This window comes from Rousettus aegyptiacus, unplaced genomic scaffold (assembly GCF_014176215.1).
Source record: "Rousettus aegyptiacus isolate mRouAeg1 unplaced genomic scaffold, mRouAeg1.p scaffold_m13_p_1, whole genome shotgun sequence".
Classification (NCBI taxonomy): Eukaryota; Metazoa; Chordata; class Mammalia; order Chiroptera; family Pteropodidae; genus Rousettus; species Rousettus aegyptiacus.
The window spans coordinates 109355361-109380502 of NW_023416284.1; the positions used below are offsets into that span (position 1 = coordinate 109355361).

A 25142-nucleotide genomic window follows, 5' to 3' on the forward strand; every position below is an offset into this window, starting at 1 on the left:
ATATGTTATCTAAAAAACAAAATAAAATGAACAAACAAAACAGAAACAAAGTCATGGATACAGAGAACATTTTGACATTTGCCAGATGGAAAAAGGTTTAAAGGGATGGGTTGTACACCTAAAACTAATATAATATTGTATATTAACTATAATTCAAAAAAAAATTTTAAGTAGATTAAATTGCAAGCTTATTAGGATCAATTATGTATTTGTTATATTTCATTGTTAGATTTTATATACACTTGTGTGAATATACACACACTTAAAGTAGATTATCTAGATAATAGCCCTCCAAATAATTAATAAAAATATAAATATTATCCTAATTATCTTAATTTCTACTTCTATTGTCAGAAAAAAAAAATTAAGGTGCCTGATTCACATGTATTGTTTTAAGTACTAAAGAAATATTTTTATGTTGAATTTACTTGGTTACCCATTTACATCTGAGAGGCCCTGGGGAAGTCAGCTCAGCGAATTGTACAATTCAGTTTTGGCTAGACTTTGTTGATGTAGCCATTTCATAATTTTATTACTGCCAGCTTGGTTTTAATTTGAACTGAATCTTTCAACATGTGAAGGTAAGCCATACTTATTTTAAAAAGAATTACTGTGTGATTCACTGATGAAACATTCTGGAGATGCTAGATACATTGCTGGATGATTTAATAAACCAAATAAAGGTATACATCCAGAGGGTAAATTTATTGTGGCTACTTGATTTGCAACATGTGACCCCATAACTCTCTGTGCACAACTGCTGCTCTGGTTTTATCTTACCTCCAACACTGGACATTCTGGAAGAGTCCTGATGAGAGCTGGATTTATTGCGGTTTTGATTTTTCCGTTTGTTGGCTGCTCTCACAGATCGAAGAAGTACCTCGCTTGCCTTGAAGAAAGCCACCATGAATGGTTGCTTTGACTGAGGCCCATGTCTCCCCACAAGACCAGCAGATTTTACGTTGATACTACGTCCTAGAACAGAATGCACAAGCACTTGGTTTATGAAAAAGAGATAAAGTTTACCTGATGTGAATGAATCCTGAACGTACTTTGAAAAAGGAAAAAGTTTTAAAACATTATCAGAATGTTTCCTTCACAGGCCAAAGATTCTTATAAACATTCAAAGTTTACTATTACAGACAACTATCCATGCTTGGTTTTTCGGGTTGCATTATTCTTCCACCTCAGAACACCCTCCAGCTGCCTCCACAAACTTCTCAGACCTAGAAGTCAGCAATAGGATACATGGGAGGGCTTGACTATCATCAGCCTGGAAATGTCCATGTTATGTAACAAATTTCAGAAACATTAGCTATAGGCTCTTCTGCATTAAATTCCCTGTAAGTTTTCTCTAAGTGGTAAAAGGTGAATGGTTGGCTGTATGTTTCTACTTTCTCCAGCTTACTTAAAGCCTTTCAAGTGTTAATTAGCGCTGATAGCTTCTCCCACTTCACCTCTGGCCTGTGCCCAGCAAACTTTACAAACCTGTGTTCTACTTAAAGCTCTTTGCAGGTCATTCTAGAAGCTTCTGCTACATAGAGATGGGGGTTTGGCGTTAGCTCCCTTTTTTTCTCAATGTGAAATAATTTGAAGTAAATAAGAAAATTTCAGAATTTCTCTCCCTCTGAGGAATGTTTACTAAAAGGATTTCAGAAAATTCAAAACAAGCCTGGAGACTTTCAGAAAGGAGAAAAATTTCAGATGAGCTTAGAGACTGACCTTTGTCCCTAAACCAGTCTCTATCCCAGACCCTCCTGAGCCAATTAGTGTGGTTGTGTATCAGAGAAGAAGCTCCTGTCTATACAGGAGTCAGAAATCCAGGTGCCCTGGAGACTAAAAGTAGATAAAGTACCTCTCCCACTGGAATAGTAATAATAATGCCAAATATGCTTGGATCATTTGCTTTGTATGTGCTAGGCATTTTACTATTTCTCATGTGTTAGTTAATTTGAGTCCACAAATACTCTAGAAATTATGTATTACTACTTTTCACTTTTTACAATTCCCTTTTGTTATCGTCTATCTAGTTTAAAATAATTATCGCTCAAAAGGATATTATATATAATATAAATATATAATATATGTAAAGAAAACCATTGGCTGATATCTAGTTCTATGAAAATTACTCAAAAAGGATAAACTATTTAATCTTAAATTGTAACTTCGAGAATTAATCAAAATTCATACAAAGTTTCTACTCTAGATACAGAAAATACCAACCTTTGAAGAGTAATATATAATGTAGTTTGAAATATGTGCATGATTGACTCTGCCTTGCCCCATGAGAGATGTGCATGTTTTCTTAAAATATTTATTTAGTAAAGACTGTGAAGCAACCTCAGTCCATTGTAAGACCTGACCCACCTTGGAAGAAAGAACGGCATCAATGGCATTTCAGCAAATAAACTCTTGCTCTTAACAAAATTTATTTTGGCAGCATAAACACTTTTGTGTATACTTGTATTGTGCAGAGACCTTCTACCGTCAGAAAATGAGACTGTGTCATGTGAGGCTGTGCAGCTGTTGCGACAGACACAGAGGTCCTTTAAATGTGGAGGTATCGGTTAAAAAAAATGTGTGCACCAATCCAGTCAGCATCGGGGTCCTCAACAATTGTTCTACAATGTATTGGGAAAACTTGTTCGGTTCCTACAATTACTAAAATGGCCATCCACCTCACACATGCCACTACACTCAGTCCTACCAAAGAAAGAACTTACAAATAATCAAAGCAGTAAACCTTAAACAAATGAACATATAGGCTTCTCTTTTAAATGCAAACTTGCAGTGGCTTTATGCCAGAGTCTATATTTCTTAGAAAAACTCTATCACTGGCATAAGTGAAAGAGGCAGTTTGATTTGTGGTCAGAGCAGTTTCCATTCTACTTCCACTGTAACAAATGTATTAATTCAGCTCAGACTTCCTCCTTCTGGCAGCCCTTTTGCTGTAAAAAGAGAAATTAGAAGTTCCAGCCAAATACCATACCTTGAACTGACCCACTTCAATACATAAACACTTTTACAACATGTTTATTCAGGTGTAGCACTTGAAATTGGTTTAAGATGTTTCCAATGACAGAGAACTCAGCAAAAAAAGAAAAAAAAAAAAGAACTGAGAAACTTAACTGTTATGGAATAGAATAACTGGCAATCTGTTCTTCAAATTTTTGATTTTTTTTTTTCCTGTCCTGGAGTACAACATAAAAAGTATTTGTTGAGCTTTTATTTTGATTTTTTAATGAAGTGTTAATTTAACAGGAACTAAATTTTTACTTGTATACATCGATGACTGAAGAAATCATTTTTAATATATGATCTTTCTAATACTGAAATAGGTTGCTGCAAGATGTTCACAAATGGAATAGAGTAAAATTGGTTTTCCATTCATTACAACACACACAAACCCTTTTATAGTTAAATAAGCACTTAACACAACGTTCCAAGTTTCCTTTGGTTTGCAAGAGGGTTTCTTTTATTATTATTCTAAAGACTTTCAATATTTTAATTTTTATCTGTGGAGAAATAATACTGCTCTAAAGATTTATGTCCTGAAAACTGTAAAGATGTGTGTATGTTACAAATATGGGTTTCTTGGGCTTTACAAAGGTGGATATTGTATGTGAAGCAAAGTACCCTTCAAACCAATGTGAACTCCCTTTAAAATAACTTTTGATATTATTAAGTTTCCTCTTGGTTTCCTTTTTACTTCAGCAATGAGGTGACTATTAAGATTCCATAAGTTAATGCTTGCTCAGTTACTCTTGGTCTTGAGCTACACCATAGAAGCATTAATTATTTGACCTACTCTTTCAGACACAATATACCTACTCGATTATATAGACTAAACTTTTTGAATGGCTGAACAGCTGTTTTTGTTAGAAGTGCTAATGGGGACCCAGACTCTGATACATGTATTGAGAATAGTGAATCTTTTATAAAATTTATTTGAACATGTTAAATTTTTTTATTAAATGTATAGTAAATTTTAGACATTGAAAATATATAAAGAAGCCTACCTAAAACATTTTGATTTAGAAAAACTATATGTAGATGTGTATCACTGTGGTTTTACTTTTTAAAGTTGATCCTTATTTTTGATTTCTAGTTAAAAATATGCAGAATGATAGGTGGATAGATAGATAGATAGATAGATAGATAGATAGATAGATAGATGGATAGATGAATCAATGATAGATAGATAATGTGAATATAAAAATGGGGATTAATGAAAAGAGTATTAAGTTTAAAAGGTGATTAGGACATCAGCTTGAGCCCAGGTTTATTCATATGAAAATTTGAACATGTCTAGGCATAGCTAGAACATTGGCAAGTGTAATTCACCAGGCATATACATGACTAAGGATGACGCAACCTCATGAGAAAGAACTCATCCTAAGGAAAAGGTGAATCGCTAACTCATAGATTCAGAATAAATGTTTCAGTGAGCGTTAAGAAGCAGTGATTTTGAGGCTATAACTCAGAGTTCCTTCCAGTGCAGCTCCAATAAGGTTGCATGACTAACTGCTAAAGAACAAAGGGAAGTCAAGAAAATATAACAGAACTGCTTTTACCTAAAGTCCCTGTAAAATACTGGAAGGGCAAGGTATCACTACTTTGGAGCTTAGTTAACAATGTGATAAGTGATGGAAAATGGTTCACCCTACATCAGAAGAGAGTGGTAGCAGCTCAAAGGTGAGCCAAGCAGCAATCTGATGTCTTTGAGAATTTTAAGGTTCACCAACAATTGTACCAAAGCAAGAGACAGTGCAGGTGATGGGATGAAGTTGCTCTTAGATAAAGAGGACACTATCCTTCCATAATATCCATGCCCTAATGTTGTGCACTAGGAAGAGGGAAGGGATATGATCTGCTAAATGGGTTTGGTAGGAACAAGAGAAGAAGAATTTGGTTGTTGAGAACTGTTTAAGCTTAAATACACTTGGTGTCTCCCACAAGAATGGCAGGGGAGAGGAGATGGGAAAGGTTTTTTGAAGGATGTACCAGCATTCTAGTGATTTCACTATAGCAGCAGACCCAATGAAACATTGTTTGTGACCAATTATCCTAAGTTTGTGTATCATAAAATCCTTGGATTATAAAAACGAAACAGGTAACGAGAACAAAAACGGAAGTCCAGACTTTGGCATCAGCAGAGGTATTTATCATTAGCATTTACAAAAAGAATACCCATTAAATCTTTGCATGTAAAAAATTTTTAAAACTATTCATATCTTGGTCATCTTATTTTTTTCTCAAAATGATTGTACAGGTATAAAGGGAACATAAATCATCTAAACAGCAAATATATAATCATATGATTTCACAATTGTATTAGCTACAGAGCGAATAAAGATGGGACTATGCGGATATCTTCTAAAAAGAAATATTCTTTTTCTCTTCGCGCAGCTAAGAGAAACATAGATGAGGCCAGAGCTCACACCTACTAAATTTTATCATAATTGAAGCTGGAGATTCAAGACTTCCAGATCTGCTACTCTGACCCTTGTGACTTTGTATAAGCACTAGGGTCAGGACATTGTATTTACATCTGTCTAAGGACAGAACTATTTCAAATTTAGTCATGGAAGAGGTAAACTGGCAAGCCAAAGATCCATCCCAAACTCACTGGTTTTGTATTTCAGACCATTCTCTTTGGAAAATGTGACTTTCGAAATGTTTATTTCTTTAAAAACAAGGTTATTAAAGGACACTCTGACATTAAACAGCTCTTTAGACACATGTTGATGTTACAAGGATAAGTGGTTCCAAATAGGAGCATTTAGTTTTCCTCCAGAATACACAGTTTGAAAAACATTCATTTGAGGATTTATCAAAGTCTAAACGTTGATATCACTCTAAGATGTTAGCATAAATTCCAGTTTGTTTTTTTCTCCTATAAATCCACAGTAATTGACGGCTTAACCCAAAACACCTGTGATAGAACTTGTGCACAAATTACCTTTCTTTCATTTCAAAACATACTCTTGCAGCATCCTTGATGGACTGTTTCACAGAAAACAAATCAATGCATAATTTCACATTCAAATATCTTCCTAATCTTTGCTTATTTTCAATCTATGATTAAATTTGATTTTGATGCCCTTAAATTATAGTTTCTGTGACTCTAAATTTTACTGAAATTTTACCCTTTATAGAAGCAGATGTGTAGAATTCTCTACCCAGCATATAGACTAAATCATTTTTATATCAGATTTTAAGGAATGTGGAGAAGATACAATTTGTCTACTTAAATTCCATATGCACTTTAACTCAGCGTAACCTTAATTTAAGTATGTTGCAATCCAGCTCTGAATTTCAACTCTGTTATAATTTGATGAAAAATGTGCATGGTTTCCAGTTTTAGAGCAAAAGCACAGACCTATTACTGGATAAAAGCACATGGATTTGAAGTATCACAAACAGAATTTTACATTTGTGTTCGAACTTTTTCTGTCTTTAAGATATTTTACATTGCCTTATAAACTCAAAAACAAAAAGGCTAGAATATTAAAGTATTTTAGTGAGTGACACTGGAAATTCACAGTTAAATGGTATTTGAAAAAATATATTTTTAAACTTTAGAGTTGCTGGTAGTAAGATTTTTGATTCTTCATGGTATTTCTGGGGTTCTGTTTAACAAATCAGGCTCTTCGTGTGATGCCTTTGCTTCTCATTCTCTTCTTTATATTGACATTTCAAAGAATAAATTAAAAATAATCACTTTATTTTATATTAAATACTATATATTTACAATTCTATATTTAATATTTAAAAGGTACCAATAACAAAAGAAGGAAAATGTAATAATATATGTGAATAAGGATAGGATTTATGTGGCTGATATTAAAGGAGAAAAGACACATTGGAGGCATGAAATCCACAGAGGGCAAGAGGGAACCGTAATCTGATGCACTGACATGAAATGTGAGTTGAAAGTTATGTGCAGATAAGAAATGTGGTTACAATTCCTGGTAATATGGCAGTAGAAGGAATTCATTTTCCTCTATGATTGGGTGTGTATGAGGGGTAGAGAAGTTCAAAGGAGGAAGAGATTTAAAAAGAGTTGAAATTTTTTGTAAAAAATGTGGAAAAGGGACTGTAATTCCCTACAGTTTGAGAAAGTGGTGGGGATTACAAAAGTGAGTATTTGGTCAGAAACACCAGCATGATGACTAAAGGCGTTGTGAGGGGAAAATGAAACCAGTTGAGAACTGAAGCTCATGGGACTCCAGAAGGTAAGGCTTAAGGAAAGACAGGCCGAGAACCATAAAGGACTAAGGCCAGAGGTGTGTGCCTAGTTGTGGAAGTTGTCCAGAATGCTCAAATATTTTATTGCACTGAGGGTGGGACTGAGGTGATGGAAAACAATTAGTCTCCTTGGGGACATCAGTCTGAAATGAGGAGGCATACTGTCTCAGGCGTGACAAGCCCAATGAATGATTTTTACTAGGGCCTTGTTTTCAGATACTGAAAATATGAAGCTCAAACTAAGATTTGCAGTTTACCTTCACATAAGCATTTACTTTTTAATAGCTCCTCTCTTTATATATAGTGCCTTTCCCTTGAGGCCCTACAAGCTTTGCAGGCATCATCTGTCACATGCCCCCAAAAGACTGGTTAGCAGTTGGTCTTACAGCCCTCATTTATTTTAAGAAAGCAGAAACATTCTTTTCACAAAACCATGGGAAGAGTGAATTATTTTTAATCTTTTTTCCAGTTATTATATGACTTTTTAAAATAAAAAAAAATGTATATATACACACATACTTCTTTCCTTGAGAATCATAGATTTAAATAAAACCATAATGAAGTGGTTTCAGCAGAAATCAACCAAAAGTTCTTTTAAAACTCATTCAGTGTGTTAAGATATCAGTAAAAAGAAAAAAAAAAAAAAGCTTCTAGGCTTTAAACTAATTTTAGTTTGTTTCATAGCCATGAAAATTATTTAATTTTATATCTTTATTTTATCTATTGTGAGGGAAAGTAGTCTTTGGCATGAAATTAATGCAGTTAATAGGGAAATTCATGAGTATCTGAAGGAAACATTTTTTACCAGCCTATATTATATATTATTCAAAAGAATTTTTATCATACAGAAAAGCACGGTTGGTTAAATGTTTGACCTTCCCTTCAATTTGATGCATTAGCCTGTGAAATGATCACAAGCTACTTCTAGAATCTTCAGAATAGTCCAGTACTACCAAAGCAGAAAAGAAATATATTATTTTGATATGTTATAAAGAGTTAAAAGAGTAAAAAGTATTTTCCAAAATATGAAGTGAAGAATGGATACTGAATACCTAATGCATATGCCGTGATAAGAGTCTACTTTTGTACCCCCTCCCCCCAAAAGAAGACATTTGGGACTTAATTCTTTCTTATACATATGAAGGTTGAACCCCAAAACATTCTTCTGAGTAAAGAGAAGCAGAACTTTCCTTCACCAATTTCTCATGTCTTTTCCTATAGCAAGAATGTCAACTTGCCTGCCTTAAACAGGGACCAGTCCCAAGGCGAGATCTCATACCACTATGATTCCATGATGTACTCACCTCTGAACAAAAGCATCCCTTTGAGCTGTCTACAGCAAAATTACAACTGGATTTGAAGAATGTTTACCTTTTGGCGAACCTGGATCATCAGCATCATCTGATCGCATGCCATAAGTAGAAATTTCATATTTCTATAACTTGTATTCCTTCTCAGAGAAATGTCACTATCTCTACATATAAATATAGCTAGTACTCAAAAGGAGTAACAAGCATGCCTTCAAAAGGATCAGAGAAATTGGGAATTGAGAAGTTTAGTTAATTCAATACTTCTGAAGTCATCTATCTAGTTATTTCACCAGTCGATTTATATACATCATCTTCTTTACTACTCAGAACAATGGTTACATTTTACAAATGAGTAAAATAGGCTCAGAGAAGCATCAGATGTTTAACACAGCCTTGCAACCCCAAAGTAGTATGCTATTCCTTTAAGCACACAGTGTTTTCCTTTCTTTGGGATTGTTTCATCTTAGATCTTAGAAGCTGTGACTGTTAAGAACTGTTATATCTGCTTGGTTTGTTAAGTTCAAGACCGGACTTTCCATCATAAGTGGGAAGGAAGGCACTCAACACTTCTTGTCAGCCATGAGAGGGCAGGTGGTTTTTCCAGGTTCCGAGCCACTCAAATTGAAACTTGTCACACTGCAATGAAATTAGTATGCATATTCAAGGAGGAGGGATATGTAATTTCCCATTCAAAGTATTTTCTCTCTAATTTCAAATTTTGATCACCACTTGGTTACATACTATTGTTCGATGCTTTTCAATTCTATTTTGGTTCTTTTATGCCCTGTGAGCTTATAGCAGGTGTGTCAATGTTTAACTTCAGCCACACAGAACCACAGTAACTTCTCATATCTTATACTGATTAAAGGTTCTCTTTTCATTGTGCTCTCTGCTCACGATACAAAAGCAGCACTACTGTATTTCTGCATATGCCTTTAAGAGATATGCACCAGCAATAAATTAAACTTACAGTATAAAAATCAATGAGAAAGACAGAGTTAATGGTAGTGTATGATAAGAATAAGGAGAATCTAATATTCTTCATGGCCCTAAATTGATATTACAATGAAAGTATTTACTCCTCAGATCATTAATTAAACCAGGATCAGAGTCTAGAATAAGGAATATAACAAACAACAAAAACTGGAATACGTTTCTGACATTGGCATTTATTGGGTGAGATTGGTGCTCCATGGTTACTGTTCTGAATTAGAGAAAATCAAAAACAGAAATATAGATGTAGCCAAACACTTCCATATTCATTTTCATTAAGGGAAATCTAAAAAATTGTAAAATATATCTTTCACCAGATAATTAAGCAAGACTAAGTCCTACTTTCCCCTGCTTATTTTAAGTCACTGATTTCGAAACTCTTTTCTGTGTATATTCTGAGTTGTGATGCTAAAATTTGGATAAGCAAATTATGTTTACCATGTGGCACTCATTCAAATATAAACATACTATAAATTTTTAAAAAAAGGAAATTGACTTTAAAATCTAGTTTAAAACACTGTATTTATAGTGTATATGATAAAACAGCAAATTCAAATTTTTAATTTAGTTCTCATTATGTTCAATAATAGCATCTGTTTATAAAGGAAAATTATTTTCTCACTACAAATTATTATACAAGGCTAAACTATGTTATGAGAAGTCCATTTCAGAGTTCTGATCAGAGAGAAAAATATAGATATTAAAAATAAATACAGATATTTTAAAAGGGATCAGAATCATGATTATTCATTTTTCATTTTCAATGATTCATTTCAAATCATTTTTGCTCAAAATATAGGGTTTCTAGAAGAGTAGTCATGGTTCACTCAATTAAGCTCTACTTTTAGGGGGGAAAAAAAATGCCAAGCACACTGATGAATTAAAAATGTGTTTTATTGCTAGAGGTTTTTTTTTTTTTTTTTTTCATTTTTTTGAGAAGAATTACCCCAGTGTGTTATTTCCCAAAACACAATTTAGGCAGCCAAATGTCTCTTTAAGCTTGGAACAATACCAACTCACTATCAGCTTTTATGCTGAGAAGGGGGATGGTGTAATGAGAGAAAGGACTAATTTCATACTGATGTTTTGCAAAATCATAAACTGATACATTTTTGGGAGGAAACTGGATGCTTGACTAGCCTCACAAAGAGTGGCAGGGGAGGTAGATATGAGGATCTAACAGTAGGGAGCATGGATTAAGAGAGAGTAAAGCAGAGAAGGAGAGAAAACAAGGGGAGGAGAGCTATCACAATACATTAGTGAGTAGAGCAAGGCACAAAGGAAGGGGGAAGTTCATTATCAAGTTAAAAATAAAGAAATTAAATTGGCTAAATTTAATTACATGTTGAGTTCAATCACCGGCAGAAGAAAAATTACTATTTTTTCAATTTATGAATTTATCAAATTAACCATAACTGTGTAAGGGGCTAAAATAACCATTTAAGTATTATAGTTAAATTTAGAATACAAAAAGTATGATAAAAATGTTATTACCATTTGAGGGCCAGCTCACAATTAAATTCCAGACAGAAAATATAAAAACCCAAAGGTAATTCCCAACAGAACCAACACTAAAATTCAATTTCGTTCCATAACCGTCATTATTAATAGCATTGTTTTAGTTGGAAATTATAAAAATATACTTTTTTCATTTTGGAATTTATATAAAATTTATAAAATTTGTGAGAGTCGTAGTATATAAGAGCTGGTTCTGAAAACATATAAAATATAAAGTAGGATAATAACAGTGAAGATAAAGTAGACAATCATTTTGAAGAGGTTAGCAAATGCCTGATGTTTTGAAAAACTCTCAGGAAATGTTAGTTTCCATTAGTAATTAATATTATTTTGATTGACTATCACAGGAAGTACATAGTTTAAATACTTATTTAAAATGAATTATTACCTAAGAAGTAAAAGCTGGATTAATCATGAAGAACTAAAAATCTAAAATATTAGCATGGAAGAATAAATGATGTTGGTAAAAAGTACTGCAAAAATCAGAGTATAAAATAAGCAGATTTTTATATAGAAAGAAAATAAGTTTTGATAAATAGAATGAGTTTGAAAATACATGAAGTATAGTTTATGAAAATCTTATATGACTAAAAAGAGAATTAATAAGATCTTGTTTTGAACAAAGTAAAAATTTAAGTGCTCCAATATTTATGATTAGTTACTCTAGATGAAAGTCATATTGATGATTTTGCTCATTTTTATGCAGTGGGAAATTGTAAAAAGCATACAGAAAGATTTACATTCTTTGATGTGCTTTAAGACATTACACTAGTTAGAAAACCTGTAGGTCACAGCTTACATGAGTTTGGAAAATTAACAAATACTTTTAAACCCCAAAGGAAATCTATGTCATATTTATTTTCAGCAGTAATTTTTACCATAAAAATACATGAATTCTTCTCGTTTTCTGATTCATTCACATAAAATGACTAGAATAAGTCAAATGCAGTTGTTTTTTTAATCAGTATTCTACATATTTCATCATGGAGTGGTTCACACAAAAAAAAGATTTTTAGAAATTAATACACTGCCATAGATTAATTTTTGCTTGATGTTTTTGAAAATTTGTAGAAATATGAAACAGAAACTGCTCTAATATGCTCAGGAAAAGTTTAGATTAAGTTCTGTTTTGTTATAATACTAAAAAACTTTCTGTGGTGCATAAAGTAAAAGAAAATATAATACTACTACATGCTGTAATAATAGCACTCTAGAAACCTTTAATTATAGATTTCAACTATCAACTTATATCTGATTTCCCACATGATTATTTGCAAATGTTTCTGCCTGGATACTCCCTCTCTAGACACACACATACACACACACACACACGCACCAAAAGAAAGTTTGTGGGATGTATCGTTTCCCCTTACCAGTTTCTCCAACTCTGATTTTATATAATATCTTGAATTTTGGGTTGAATATCACTATTTAATAACAGGCACCTTTAAGATGGCACATTTCTATTCACTGTACCCTCTCTGAATCTAAAATATTTATATATGTATAATACTTAAAGTATAAATATATGCTTGTAAATTACAATTACCTGATAAATTATCTCATGCAATATGATAATCTCTAGACAAAATTAATAAACTGTGAATTCTTCCAATCATGTATAGATCATTCCTTCACAGTACAAACAATTCTAAAGTTATTAATTTCCATTTGTTAGGCACTTTTTTCTTATTCCTTATCTGTTATTTTAATACACTGATTTAATTTCTAGACTATGTAAAAAAAATCCAATTTTGCTTATTCATTTTATTTAAGTATTTGAAGGTAATTATTCTTCATCTGTCCTAATTTATTCTCAAATATTCATCCAAAAGTCAAGCAAGGATGCTCTAATTTTCCCTAACATTAAACACTACATAGAGAACTACTTCACTTCTACTAATATTTGTGTTTAAAAATCGTAGGAGTATATCTTCCTTTTTCCTTTCAGAACATTTAGCAAGATATGAGATTCTTTCAGTTTCATGAACGTAGACTTTCTCATTTATTTATTTGAAACCAATTGCTATCACCATAAATTCAGCAAAAGAGATCCATATGCTTGTATGAACAAAAATGACTTAATTGCTTTATAAGATAAAGTTCAGATAAGGGAATAAATAGAATATGATCAAACTTCAAAATATTTAATAAATTCTCAGACGAGTGCACATAATTCAACTTTCTGAACTTATATAAATAATAATGAGAAACTATAGTCAAAACAGCAGGACAAAAAGGAAAATATCACCCTTGATCTCTGAATTTCTTCTGCTACTGATTAGTACTACTCAGCTGATATTCAGATTAACCATGCATAGATCATCTGACCCTTGACACAGATAAATAGTCATCTGACAACACAAGGGCTTAATTTGGAAAATTTTCCCCCTGAGATAAAAAAAGATTCTGTTAGGGATCCTAAGGATAACAGAACAAACTTATTCAACCAAATACTTAAAAAAAAAAAATAGCTAATTCCAGGACTGGCTACACTTAAGCAGATAGTACTTTAAGAACTTCATTCTTAATGAAGATAAAAGAATATCAAGTTAGTAATGTGTACGTTTGTTTACTATCTAATGATATAAAGACATTAGATATTAAAATGTATTTTTTTCTAATTAGTAATCTTTATTCTGTAAATCAAAAGATTTCATGGAATTTTTGAAAAATCTGGCTTTTTAAACATAGAACATTTAAGAGATATCACAGAATATTGCAATTTTGAAAAAAACTTTTATCAGTATGCTAAGTTACTCTACACATAGTAAGGAACAACAGGAATGAAAAACACCTCAAGGTTTTAGAAAAATGTCTAGTCCCATTCCTTATTATTAATGAAGATGTAGCAGTGTTCGGTTTTTAGGAATGAACCATAAAACCCCGCAAAGTGAAGATTAGAGAACATGGCAAAACCATGGGTAATAAAAGTTTAAAAGTACCCATTTTCAATTTAATGTGTATTGATAACAAGCTAAGATGTTTTATTTTGTTTTAAGTTTGTACAGTAATGTTGGTGAAAATAAGAGGATTAAATAGTTGGAGCTTTTAGATCTTTGATATATATATAAATATATATAATAGCTCTCTATAGATGTACATATATGCATATACATGTATTCTAGAAATGGAATAGAAAAATTCTGTGTACCAACAAACAGAAAAAGAGCTATAACTTTACCCCTTTACAATGTATGGGATATATAGCTGCTGACCAATACGGGCTAAAATCTGAGAAGAAGGCAATAATTACAATGGTTTGTTTCCTTGACTTTCAAGGAAATCTTCTCTGATTTCTTCCAATCAATTTAAAAGTTATCTTCAGTTTTCTGATTCTTTTTATGGGAAATGTCAATTATTTAGTGAAGGTTTAATTCAATTTGCTATTTATATCGGCACAACATATATTAAGGTCTATTGGTCCCCACTCTTTAGCAAAGACTATCTTTATTTTTTAACCATTTGTTCTATGAGCATTAAAAGACTGCTATAGTCTTTGTAAGAAGCCATGATGATGTGTAAGCCTTGCTAATAGGTTTACTAGTCAAATACTAGTAATTTACATCGAGGCATCTGTGGGTTATAAATTTTTTTCTGATGGTAATGTGGGGCAGCCTTTAATTAAATATCCTTGTGTATAATCCTATAAAGTGACAAAAAGCTTATTTCTCTTATATTCATTGGTGCAATTAGTTCTCCCCAAAATAATTATGTTATTTTTTCTAAGAATACATGGCTAGAACTCAAGAAGAGTACCATTTAAGTAGTAATAATTTGATAGTCCAGTATCTGTGAATACCTACTCAATATAAGCAATCAATTAATCATGACAGTTATCTCTGAATAATCATTTCTATTAACTTCATACCCAAGTTCAGAATATATTTGTTTCCTATAATCATTTTATCAACCAAAGTTATTACACATGAGCCTAATAACATAACCATCTATACACTGTGCTGCCAACTCAAAGTTTAAGAACATGTATCAATAATGTTACCTTTCTCCCATAGACTATCATTTGTGATTGTATCACAAATGATATTAATGTCTAGCCCCACTCCTTATTATTAATTCTAAATTAAGGTACCACCTGGAGTAAGTGAAAAGTCTCTGTGAACTCTCTATTCAGTCAGCATAAAGACCTGTATTTCTGTCCTAGTGTATCCAAGGCCCTATTATCTAACACAGCCTCATGCTATTCTTGTAAGGTAATTACTATAACACTTATTTTTTTGATGCTATGGCTAAATATACAACATTTTGTCAGAGCCAAGACTTAAATCTAGGTTTCTTATTTCTCCTTAGAATTTATATTTCAGAATCTATTTTATTTACTAATCCTTCTTATTTAAATTAGGTATCAAAACTTTAAATTCTAAGTTATCTGAGAATAAGTTATCTGTAGCAATGATTATAAATTCATTTAACTTATATTTAAGCATCAATTATAATAGAATTTAATTTTATAATTATATCTCTGAAATCTTTTTTTTCTTGAGTTGGCTACAAAATTTAGTAAAGCTTCAAAATCTCTGAAGTTTTACCTTGATATGTTTGGCAATTATGCCACAACTTTTTGAAGAAAAATAGATTTTTGAGTCTTATTAAGAAAAAAAACCTTACAATGTTTCTTGGCCATTAAACAATACTCTGACAAAACAACATTTTGAATACAAATGAATCAGAAACATACGGGTTGAATTTTCCTTGACTTATAAGTGGGTTTGAATAGAGAGGAAAAAAAGTCATTGGCAAAATTTGTTCTCAGTATTGCCAAACCTAAAATGTCTGAAAACAAGGGTTTTTTTTTAACAGACAGTCTAATGATCCCAAAAATGCTATCTTTGTTTTTCCATTTCTATATTATTCTATAAACCCAAGTTTGAAAAAATAATTAATTTACTTAGAAGCTTTATATAAAGCATCAAGCAGTGGAAAATTATACTGTTTGGGATAAAACCCCAAGTCTTAAAAGCTAGATTCAATTGCAGTCTGTATAATAAACTCTGTGTGCATATTTGTGTAAAGGATAATAATTACCATAGATATAATAACAATTATATTAAAGATCTAATAAGTCAGATAATTAATATATATTTTTAATTTGGGGAACTGATAATCTCACAATAAATTATAAGACAGATCTAAGCCTATTTATTTGCTATTAAAAAAGAGTACTTGTTTTATCATGGAGATTAATTAATCACCATGAATGAGTGCTTGATTGTTTTGAAACTGATTTTGTATAACTGGATACAACCACTTGTCCAGAATCTAGATTTATTTATTAAAAATCAGCAATGTTTTTTTTATTTGTTTATTTACTTGCTCATACGTTCATTTTATTTCGCTGAAAAAAGACATGAAACTCAGAGAATAATCTATTCTTTGAGAAAAAAATTAATAAAATATTTTAAGCTCTGCTGCCAAATCCTTGGCAGTTCATTTGTCATAATTCTAAAAAGAATATATCAGAAATTGAGATATTTTCCACGGGTCCTCTAAGAAATCATAATGCTACTTTTGATTTCAGCAGTCTTTTGACTTTCAAAATATATTTAGCCCTCTGCTATTTTTTCTTTGTGGAGCAGGATAAACAAAATTTATAATATTCATCACTGATTTTCTCCTCGCCTTATGATTGAAACTATTTTAACTACTGTACTGTGGTTTGCAGCATAAAATTCTTCTGTGTTATACCAAACTAGTTTAATTAATAATTACCCAAATTTTACAGTTTGGAATGTCTTCTTAAGAGTAACATGTTCAGTGTCAGGTAGTCTGAAAGAGTCTTTTAAATCACAAACTCATTCAATGATTATTCAAGACATGTTTTTAATACCTATAACCTGCATTGTACCAAGCACCTAAGGTACAATTGTGAATGAGAAATACACATCCCATGACCTCATGAAACTGATATTCATTCCAATATGTAATTACGATGGTGTTGCTGTGATTGATTAAAGCAACAAGTCCAGTTCTTTAATGAAGTGTGATCAAGCTACAAGAATATATTATACATAAGTTAGATTTCATGTTTCTTCCATGATTTATCTCTAAATCACTTTCCTAATAGCATCTACAATCATATTTTATACATGAAAGTTGTTTTAGCCAACCCTGGACTATTGACTTTTTCCAGACTATAACATACCATTTTCCATATCTCTGTATTTACTCACATTGTTTCCTCATCCAAGAATGCATTCTTTCCTGTTCTCACCATCACTCCATATAACCCTGCCTCCTAATCTCTATTTCTTGAAATTTTACCCAGAAGACCTAGCTTAAAAGTAACCTGAACCACAATCCTTTTGGCTGTGTCCCATTTGGACTTAACCATCTCTTTTCTGTTTTCTTACAGTGTCTTGATTGTATCACTATTTTTAGCATTTAGGGTACTTCATTCTTTCTAAGATTAACTACACATGTCTCTCTTCTAGGTCTTATTCTCTTTAACATTTTGTCTTGCATGTACAGACACTCAATAATTTTATGTCAAACAAGTAAATAAATGGATAATAGTCAACAAATGAACTCGAAAGCAGACTTTCCTGAGTATCATCCTTTTGACTTCCATTTACTTTTGCTAAGAACTAAACATATTCGGAATCCATTATTGCACATAAAAGATGGTTTGTCTGCTCTGTTTAAAGCAATATCATAATATCATGTTGAGAACATCAATAGTAGTAATGAATGGAGCAGTAATAAGTGGAAGCATGTGGTTATTCATATTTATAGAGAAATGCCACATGTATATTCTCCATGAGGTTGCAGTTAATAAAATACAGGCACTGGGAGAGTCATTTGCTTCTTACAGCCATATATGCTCCATTTCTGGTTAAAATCTGTTTTGCTTAAAAGCAAAATGCCAGCTTGCCTAGCACGTTTAACCATTTTAATAATTTTATATTAGATAATAGTAAAGAAACAAGAGCAATACCTCTCAAACCTAACTCAAATAATTTGGAAACCTTTGAAAAAATGTCAGTGTATTTTACTGTCTAAAAATACCCATAAATAATACAACAATAATTTAAAATAAAATTATTCTTAAAATATAAGAGACAAAAAACAGGAGTGGGGAACTCAAAATATAAAGTAGTTCTCTCAGACAAAAAGATAAATTGAAAGCAGAAGCTAAATTATATAGATATTAAAGTAAAAAGAACCAAAATAAGGAGCAAACAAACAAAAAAGAAATTTCAGAATTTTCAAGTGGGGTAGTGGGATGGGGCAGGGAAATAAAAGGAAACAGGCTGACCATATTTCACAGATTTCTTAAGTTGTTTAGATAGACATTTCAAGCACATCCCCAAGGAGAACACTGGGGAAAGCACATACCACTAATTTAATTTTTTGTTGTTATTTGGGCTACATACTGGGGAAGAAACAACTGGCTTTCCCCTGCAGTGTTGTTTTCCCAGTCACATTTCTGACTGTAAATATTCAGTAGTTTACACTGTAAAACTGCGTAGATTATTTAAATATGTGCTTTTCTCAGTCTACATTTATAATGCTTGAACTCTGAAAATCTTTAACATTAATCTCAAAGCCATAATTGAATAATGATAATAACCTATAATTCAAAATATTTGAATTGTTTATGAAAAAATCAACATTGTAATTAAAATCTATGAAAAAGTCTGGATTTAAAACTTGTCCACAACACTTTCAGTAAAAACATTTGTTTTTCTAATTGAGATCTGAGGCACATGAAACCTTCACTAGGACTAACTCTGGAATATACTTAATTTGTAGCTATTGACCTCATTCCAGATACAAAATCCTTAAAGTAACAACATTGGTATAGTATTATTCTTAGGCTGTGAAACTGCTTATAGATAAAACAATACTACCACAAAGTCCTGTTGCTTACAGTAATGAATCCCCTTGCAAGAGAGACCCAAGACAGATACAACTTATGCTTAACTGTAGTTTATTAATCAAACAAGGTGAAATGAGTGAGACAGATTCTAGGACTAATGTTTATTTTACATCTGATCCTGCAAAAAACTAAAGCCAGTAAAACTTAATAAGGCATGTCCTCTAATTAATCTTCCCTTTACAAATTACCCTCCCTAGGCCTGACCCTAACATTAGCAGGGTGTGGGGAAGGAGCACAGTGTGGGCCCACTTGGTTCTACTTTTAAATGTTTAAAAATTACTAATCAAGTGAGCAAATCATTGAATAAATTATGTTCTATCCTGCTACCATGATAAATAATTTTTAAAATAACCTGGATGTCCAGATTTGAATTTAAAATTTTGGGGCACTGAATGATCAAAGGCAGACAAGGCTCTGAATAAATTGGACTTGGCTTTCCAGACCTCCTGATCAAATGTGTCAAGATTTCTCTCACCACAGTCTGTATATTCTTTTCTGTTTGTCTGAAATGGCCATTCCCATTCCAACTTCCCTTAATCACATCTTCCTGATCTTTGACACTATATCTTGAATTCACTCATTTTCAATACTCATAAGTCTATCGAACTCTTCTCAGTGTGTAGTGATATGCATTCAGGGATATTATGTGATTACTACTTTGTGCCTCATCATGCTTCAACTGCAAGCCTCATAAAGACATCTCTGCATTTGCTCACCATTTTGTCTCTGGCATCTAGCCAAGCACACAGCACATAGTTGTTCAATGAATACTTGTGAGCATAAGAATAGCTTCTGGGGCCTCTTAAAAATGAGGATTTTCTACAGACCTCTTCCACAGGTGATTCTGGAGCTGTTTGACCAAACATTGCAATATGTTAAGACCTAACTCAATATTATTTTTTGCATTTTTATGGCTCTTTTGTTTCAACCCCATTCTTTCCTCCCCCTTGTATTATTAGTAGCTCTTTTGTCTGTTGCCCAACACCTTTTTAAATATATATTTCTTTGTTATTTTTAATCAGGCTTTGAGATATAATTTGCATATAGTAACATTTATTCTTATTTAATATATGGTTCTAACCATGTTTACAAATTATATAGTTTTGTAACTACCACCACAATCAACACATGGATTCATAGCACTCGGTATATAGATTTTTTTTTTGGTATTGTTGTTATTACAGTATTTCAGCTTATTTGCATACAGGTCTTCAACAGAAGACAAAAACTTCCTTAAAAGCAGTAATACTACCTACTTCTTTACATCTCCACCCCCACCACACAGAAATTGGCAATAAATATGTGTTGAGTAAATGTGTTCATAAACATGTTAACTAATATAGTACACTACCCTATGGAATATGCTACCTTGCACATTGTAAGGATAAAGAAGATATTGGTTAAATTGCGCAAAAAGCTGCAATTCTCAATGTTTCAAAACTGACACCACAAAAAAATATGTGAAATTCAATGCTTACCATCTCCTGTTTCTGCACAGAGCTGTAAGCCCAAATTGTTCTGTGGGTTAATCACCCAATGATTGCTGGTCACAGTGATATCAAAGACAAGCCAACCCACGTCTAAAGCTTGGGCCTTTCTTGTGTCTAACAAGAACAGATCTGCATCCCTGAGGAAAAAAAAGAACAACAACAGAAAAAGTTAAAGATTTGAACTAAGATCATCATTTCCTATACTTAAGTGAAAACATTACCAGAGTACTCTTTAAAATAATAGGAGTTAATTAAACAACAAGGGAAACAAGTGACTCAAGTGATGAGTAATAAGACGCCGAACCTATTGATTGCTGGACTCCCAATCCAAACCTGGTACAGATTAATAATACCTAAAAGTAATTTTCATTTTCCTGTTCTTCGCTGGCCTTTACAAACTAACTAAGTGGGCTTGATTTGTTCCCTGATAATCACTGTTCCCGTAACCACTATCTGTAAGTAGCTCACACTAGCAAGTTCACCGGCAAGGATATAACTGGATAGAGATGGAAGTGAAAGTAGCTTCTCCAGTTTGAATAAATGTGGATTCGCAAACAGATGGAGCACAGAGATATTTTTCATTTGTTTCTATTTTTATTATATTCTCTCATTTTATTAAATATTTTTCATTTTTATTTTATTTTCTATTTTTATTACTATTAATATTTTATGGAGACCAAAGGTCCAAGAGAGAGTCACAGCGTGCACTATTGAATTAAAGGGTAAATCCCATGAACTGAGCCAAACATCTACCCTGATTTGCTTTAACATGTTCTACACATAAGTGCCCGGGGGCAGTAATATCTATGAATATGAACTTATGCGTTTTGACACAATATTACTGTCATTAACATTTGTCAATCTTAACTTTAGCATTAAATTGACAAATTATGACTATTTGTTGAATTATAATGAATTATTTTATTATGTTCTTTCCACTGGAAGCCTCTGGGCTAAATTTTACATATTTCAAATGTTTAATTTTTACAACTCTTTCATATTAATAAAGTTGAGGTTCAGGTAGGTTAATGGTAAAACACTGGAATGCCTTCAAAGAAAAAAATACACTATTATGCATTTTCATGACCTTTAATACTGCTCTGAATCTGTTTAAGAGCATATTATTTATATGGGGAAAATCAGAACTATGTCAATAAGCTAGGTTAGTGTTCCGCTGCATTTGATATATAACTGTATCATAGAAGTCACTTCAAAAGTGGCTTACAAAATGTCAAAAGGAAATTTTGAATACAATCAAATCATGCACATACATTATTTCTTCAGAAAAAAAATGCTTTTAATTGAAAATTGAACTATTTTTTTAACAAGTGAGGAGTCTCACTCTATATCTTAGAAGCTACACTTTCATTTCTTTACTTCAACTTGATTTATGCCATTTTCCCATTAATCTAGAGAAGTTAAAATAAATGTATTATGATCAATTAAATTGTTCAGCTAACCTACTTTGAATGATGCAACTCTCATTCTCCTTCACAAGTTTAATCATAGTGTATACTAAAGCAGGGCTGCAGACACTTTTTTTATCTCCAACATATGATGACTCAGTTTGATACATAAGACAAGCATAATACAAAACAATGAAAAGTTTCAATTAGTTCCCCCTTGAAATTTAAAAACCCATTTTATTCACAGTAAGGTGGAATGTCAATCAAACTCTTCTTCCTAACTTGTAAAACCCATCAAATAAACAGAATCCAAGAAAAGGATATTCTTCAAATTTTGAGATATTTAATAAATATGCTCGAGACTATAACCTTGGAATTAATCCTATTATTAGCTTCTTAAACAAAAGGAGTCACCCTGTATCTTGGGAAATACTTCATAAATGTTACCCTTATTTCAAACCTGTTTTCATTAGAAATATGGTAAAAATATTCTAATAAACCCTTCAAAGCTTATAATAACATTCTTGGCATGATATAAGTAAACGCTCGGTAGGGTAGGGAGAGGTGCATAGAACAGAGGTAAATTTTGACAGCAGTTTCAAAGAGTTAACAAATATCTTTATATAGTTATTAAGGTGGTATTTTCTATTATTTTAACATTGTTCTCTTTTTCCAGGAAAAGAATCCCCAACTACCCACAATCAAGTCCCAAAATTTTCAAGCATGTCTATGAGGAAAATAGTTCCAATTGTAACATATATATTTAGAAATAGTATCAGCCAAAGTATTTTAGCAAGTCCTGAATATCTGAATTTCTGTGATACAAATCCCAATTCATTGAAAAGTATGTTGAGGCAAATAGTATGGTTTGAAGATTCCATATATTTCTAGTTCACCTCTGAAAAGTTAGGAAGGTTCAACTGCTTTCATAAGCTCCAGGGCTTCCAATTTTTGAGCAAAGCTATTTTATATTTTACTTCATTTTTTTATTATTATTTTATTTTTGATAACAGCTATTCTTTAATTCCTCTTTTTTTCCTTTTATATAAGAGGCGCTTCTACATTACCTACAGATAAAATAATATACTTTGGGAGAATTACAATGGTAATTCTATTACCATTGTACTTATTAATAATAGACTCAGTTCTTATTAGTGGTACTTATTACCATTCATGTAGCAATTTTTATGACAGCATGTTAAAAATAAATTTCCACCCTTTCTGTAGAATGTTAGATGTAATTTCTTTTGAAGTATAAAAATTATTCCACTAAAGAATAGCAGTTTTCTCTCTGGAAATAGAATATACTAAATATAAAATAAACTTGTTGAAGTTTCCATGTCTTATCATTTTATCAAACTTTTAATTTGAAAGAAACTTTTATAATAATTAATAAAAGAACATTTTAAATATTAATGCATTTAAAAGAAATGCAGTAGAGAGAAAATATGTATGTAGAAAAATATATTCATTTATAGTAGAATTAAATCCATAATATAATTTCTTTGTTTTTTGTGCAATTATAAATAACAAAACTAAAATTAAAGTCTGCATTCTAGCCAATGGAAAAAAGTCCATTTACATGGATGTATATAAGCAAATATTTCAGAATGGTATTTTGTTAGTTTCCTAATGCGACCTTAACAAGTACCACAGACTGGGTAGTTTAAACAACAGAAATATATTGTCTCAGTTCTGGAGACTAAGAGTCCAAAATCTAGATGTTGGCAGAGTTGGTTGTTTTGAGGACTGGGCAGGGATAATCTGTTCTAGACCTCTCTCTTAGCTCACAATTGGCCATCTTCTTCCTCTATCTTCATATCATCTACGTATGTGTGTCTGTATCCAAATTTTTTCTTTTCATATGGACCCCAGTCATACTAGATTAGCATTGACCCTAATGACCTCATTTTAACTTAATTACTTCTTTAAAGACCCTATCTCCAAATAAGATCATGATCTGAGGTATTGGAGGTTGAGACTCCAACATATAAACCAAGAAAGGAGAGAACACAATTCAAACCATAAAATTATTTGAAAATATTTTTTTAAAGAAACGAATAATCTTCCATGTGAATATATCTAAGCCATTAACAGCCTGTTAAGCTGTTTTTCATTGGCTTCTGTCCTATGAGATGGAAGTAGCAGGAGGTGTTGCAGGTAATTTCTTGTATTTCAGACATATTCTTCTAGTTTCCCTTTGATATTCATAATCAAGTATCACACATAGTATAGTAGTCCTTTAACAGTTTGTTGATTGAGTGGCATGAAGAACCCAAAGTGACCACAGGAAAGTCTTGACCTCGAATTAATGGAACCATTGCTATAGCCACTACAGGCAACATTCCATTACGATGAACTACAAGCTCTGCACCAACAGAATCCAACATCTTAGGGTCCAGCTGTGAAATTTTTTCTAATTGGATCAGGTAGAGTGAGTGAGAGAAGCCACTTCTGTTAACACTCCTTGATTTCCAGACCCATGAGAGATACAGCTATGAGAGAAATAGCCCTGTATTGGTAGATTTAGATCATATAAAGCTTCATGAAACATATTAGTCTATTTGCATAAGATTTTGACACCCGACTGTTGGTATAACTGAGTCTTTCGAAGGCCATTCCACTATCCTGTCAAACTAGCTGCTGCAAGATGATGGGAAACAAGGCAAGACCAGTAAAATTCCATCAGCATGAGCCCATTCTTTACTTCAGTGTGCTAATAAATGAGTTTCCTGATCAGAAGCAATAGCACATGGAATTTCATGATACTGAATAAGGCATTCTATAAGTTCATGGACAGTGATTTCGGCAAAATTCACAGGCGCAGAGAAGAAAAATTCATATCTAGAGAATACATTCCAGTGAGAACAAAGTACTGCCCTTCTATGACATAAGTGGGCCAATATAATCAATCAAACACAAAGTTGCTGTCTAATTTTTCTGGGGAATAATGCTTTAAGGATTTTTTGGAGGGATTGGATGTATGCAATTGCAGAAGGTAGTTAAAAGTCTTTCTAAGGCTGTTGCACTGTATCTAATGCTGGGCCTAAGGGACTCAACACAGATAGTCAGAAAGGAAAGGTAAATGTGGGTTGAGGAAAAGTGGGACAAAGTAGAACCTGTAAGGATGATCAGGAACCTACGAAGACAATGTGGAATCTATCTCCAAGTCTCCAACTTTGTAACATTGTGACATATGATTCAAAATATGGTGACAGTGACAGACAATGTCAAACATGCATGTGAAAGTTTGAAGAAAGTTTTCACATATATA

General features: G+C 32.2%; 1 protein-coding gene across 1 annotated transcript in view; it reads right to left on the bottom strand.

Annotated features, from left to right (window-relative positions):
* The window catches only part of BMP5 (bone morphogenetic protein 5), a 107161-nt gene that overhangs the window by 16242 nt on the left and 65777 nt on the right, over nucleotides 1-25142 (bottom strand). Inside the window, exons 3-4 of the mRNA XM_016145692.2 lie at nucleotides 20451-20599; nucleotides 781-975 (exon numbers count right to left, since the gene is read on the bottom strand). Coding sequence (XP_016001178.1) covers nucleotides 781-975; nucleotides 20451-20599 — 344 coding nt within the window. The remainder of the gene's footprint in view (nucleotides 1-780; nucleotides 976-20450; nucleotides 20600-25142) is intronic.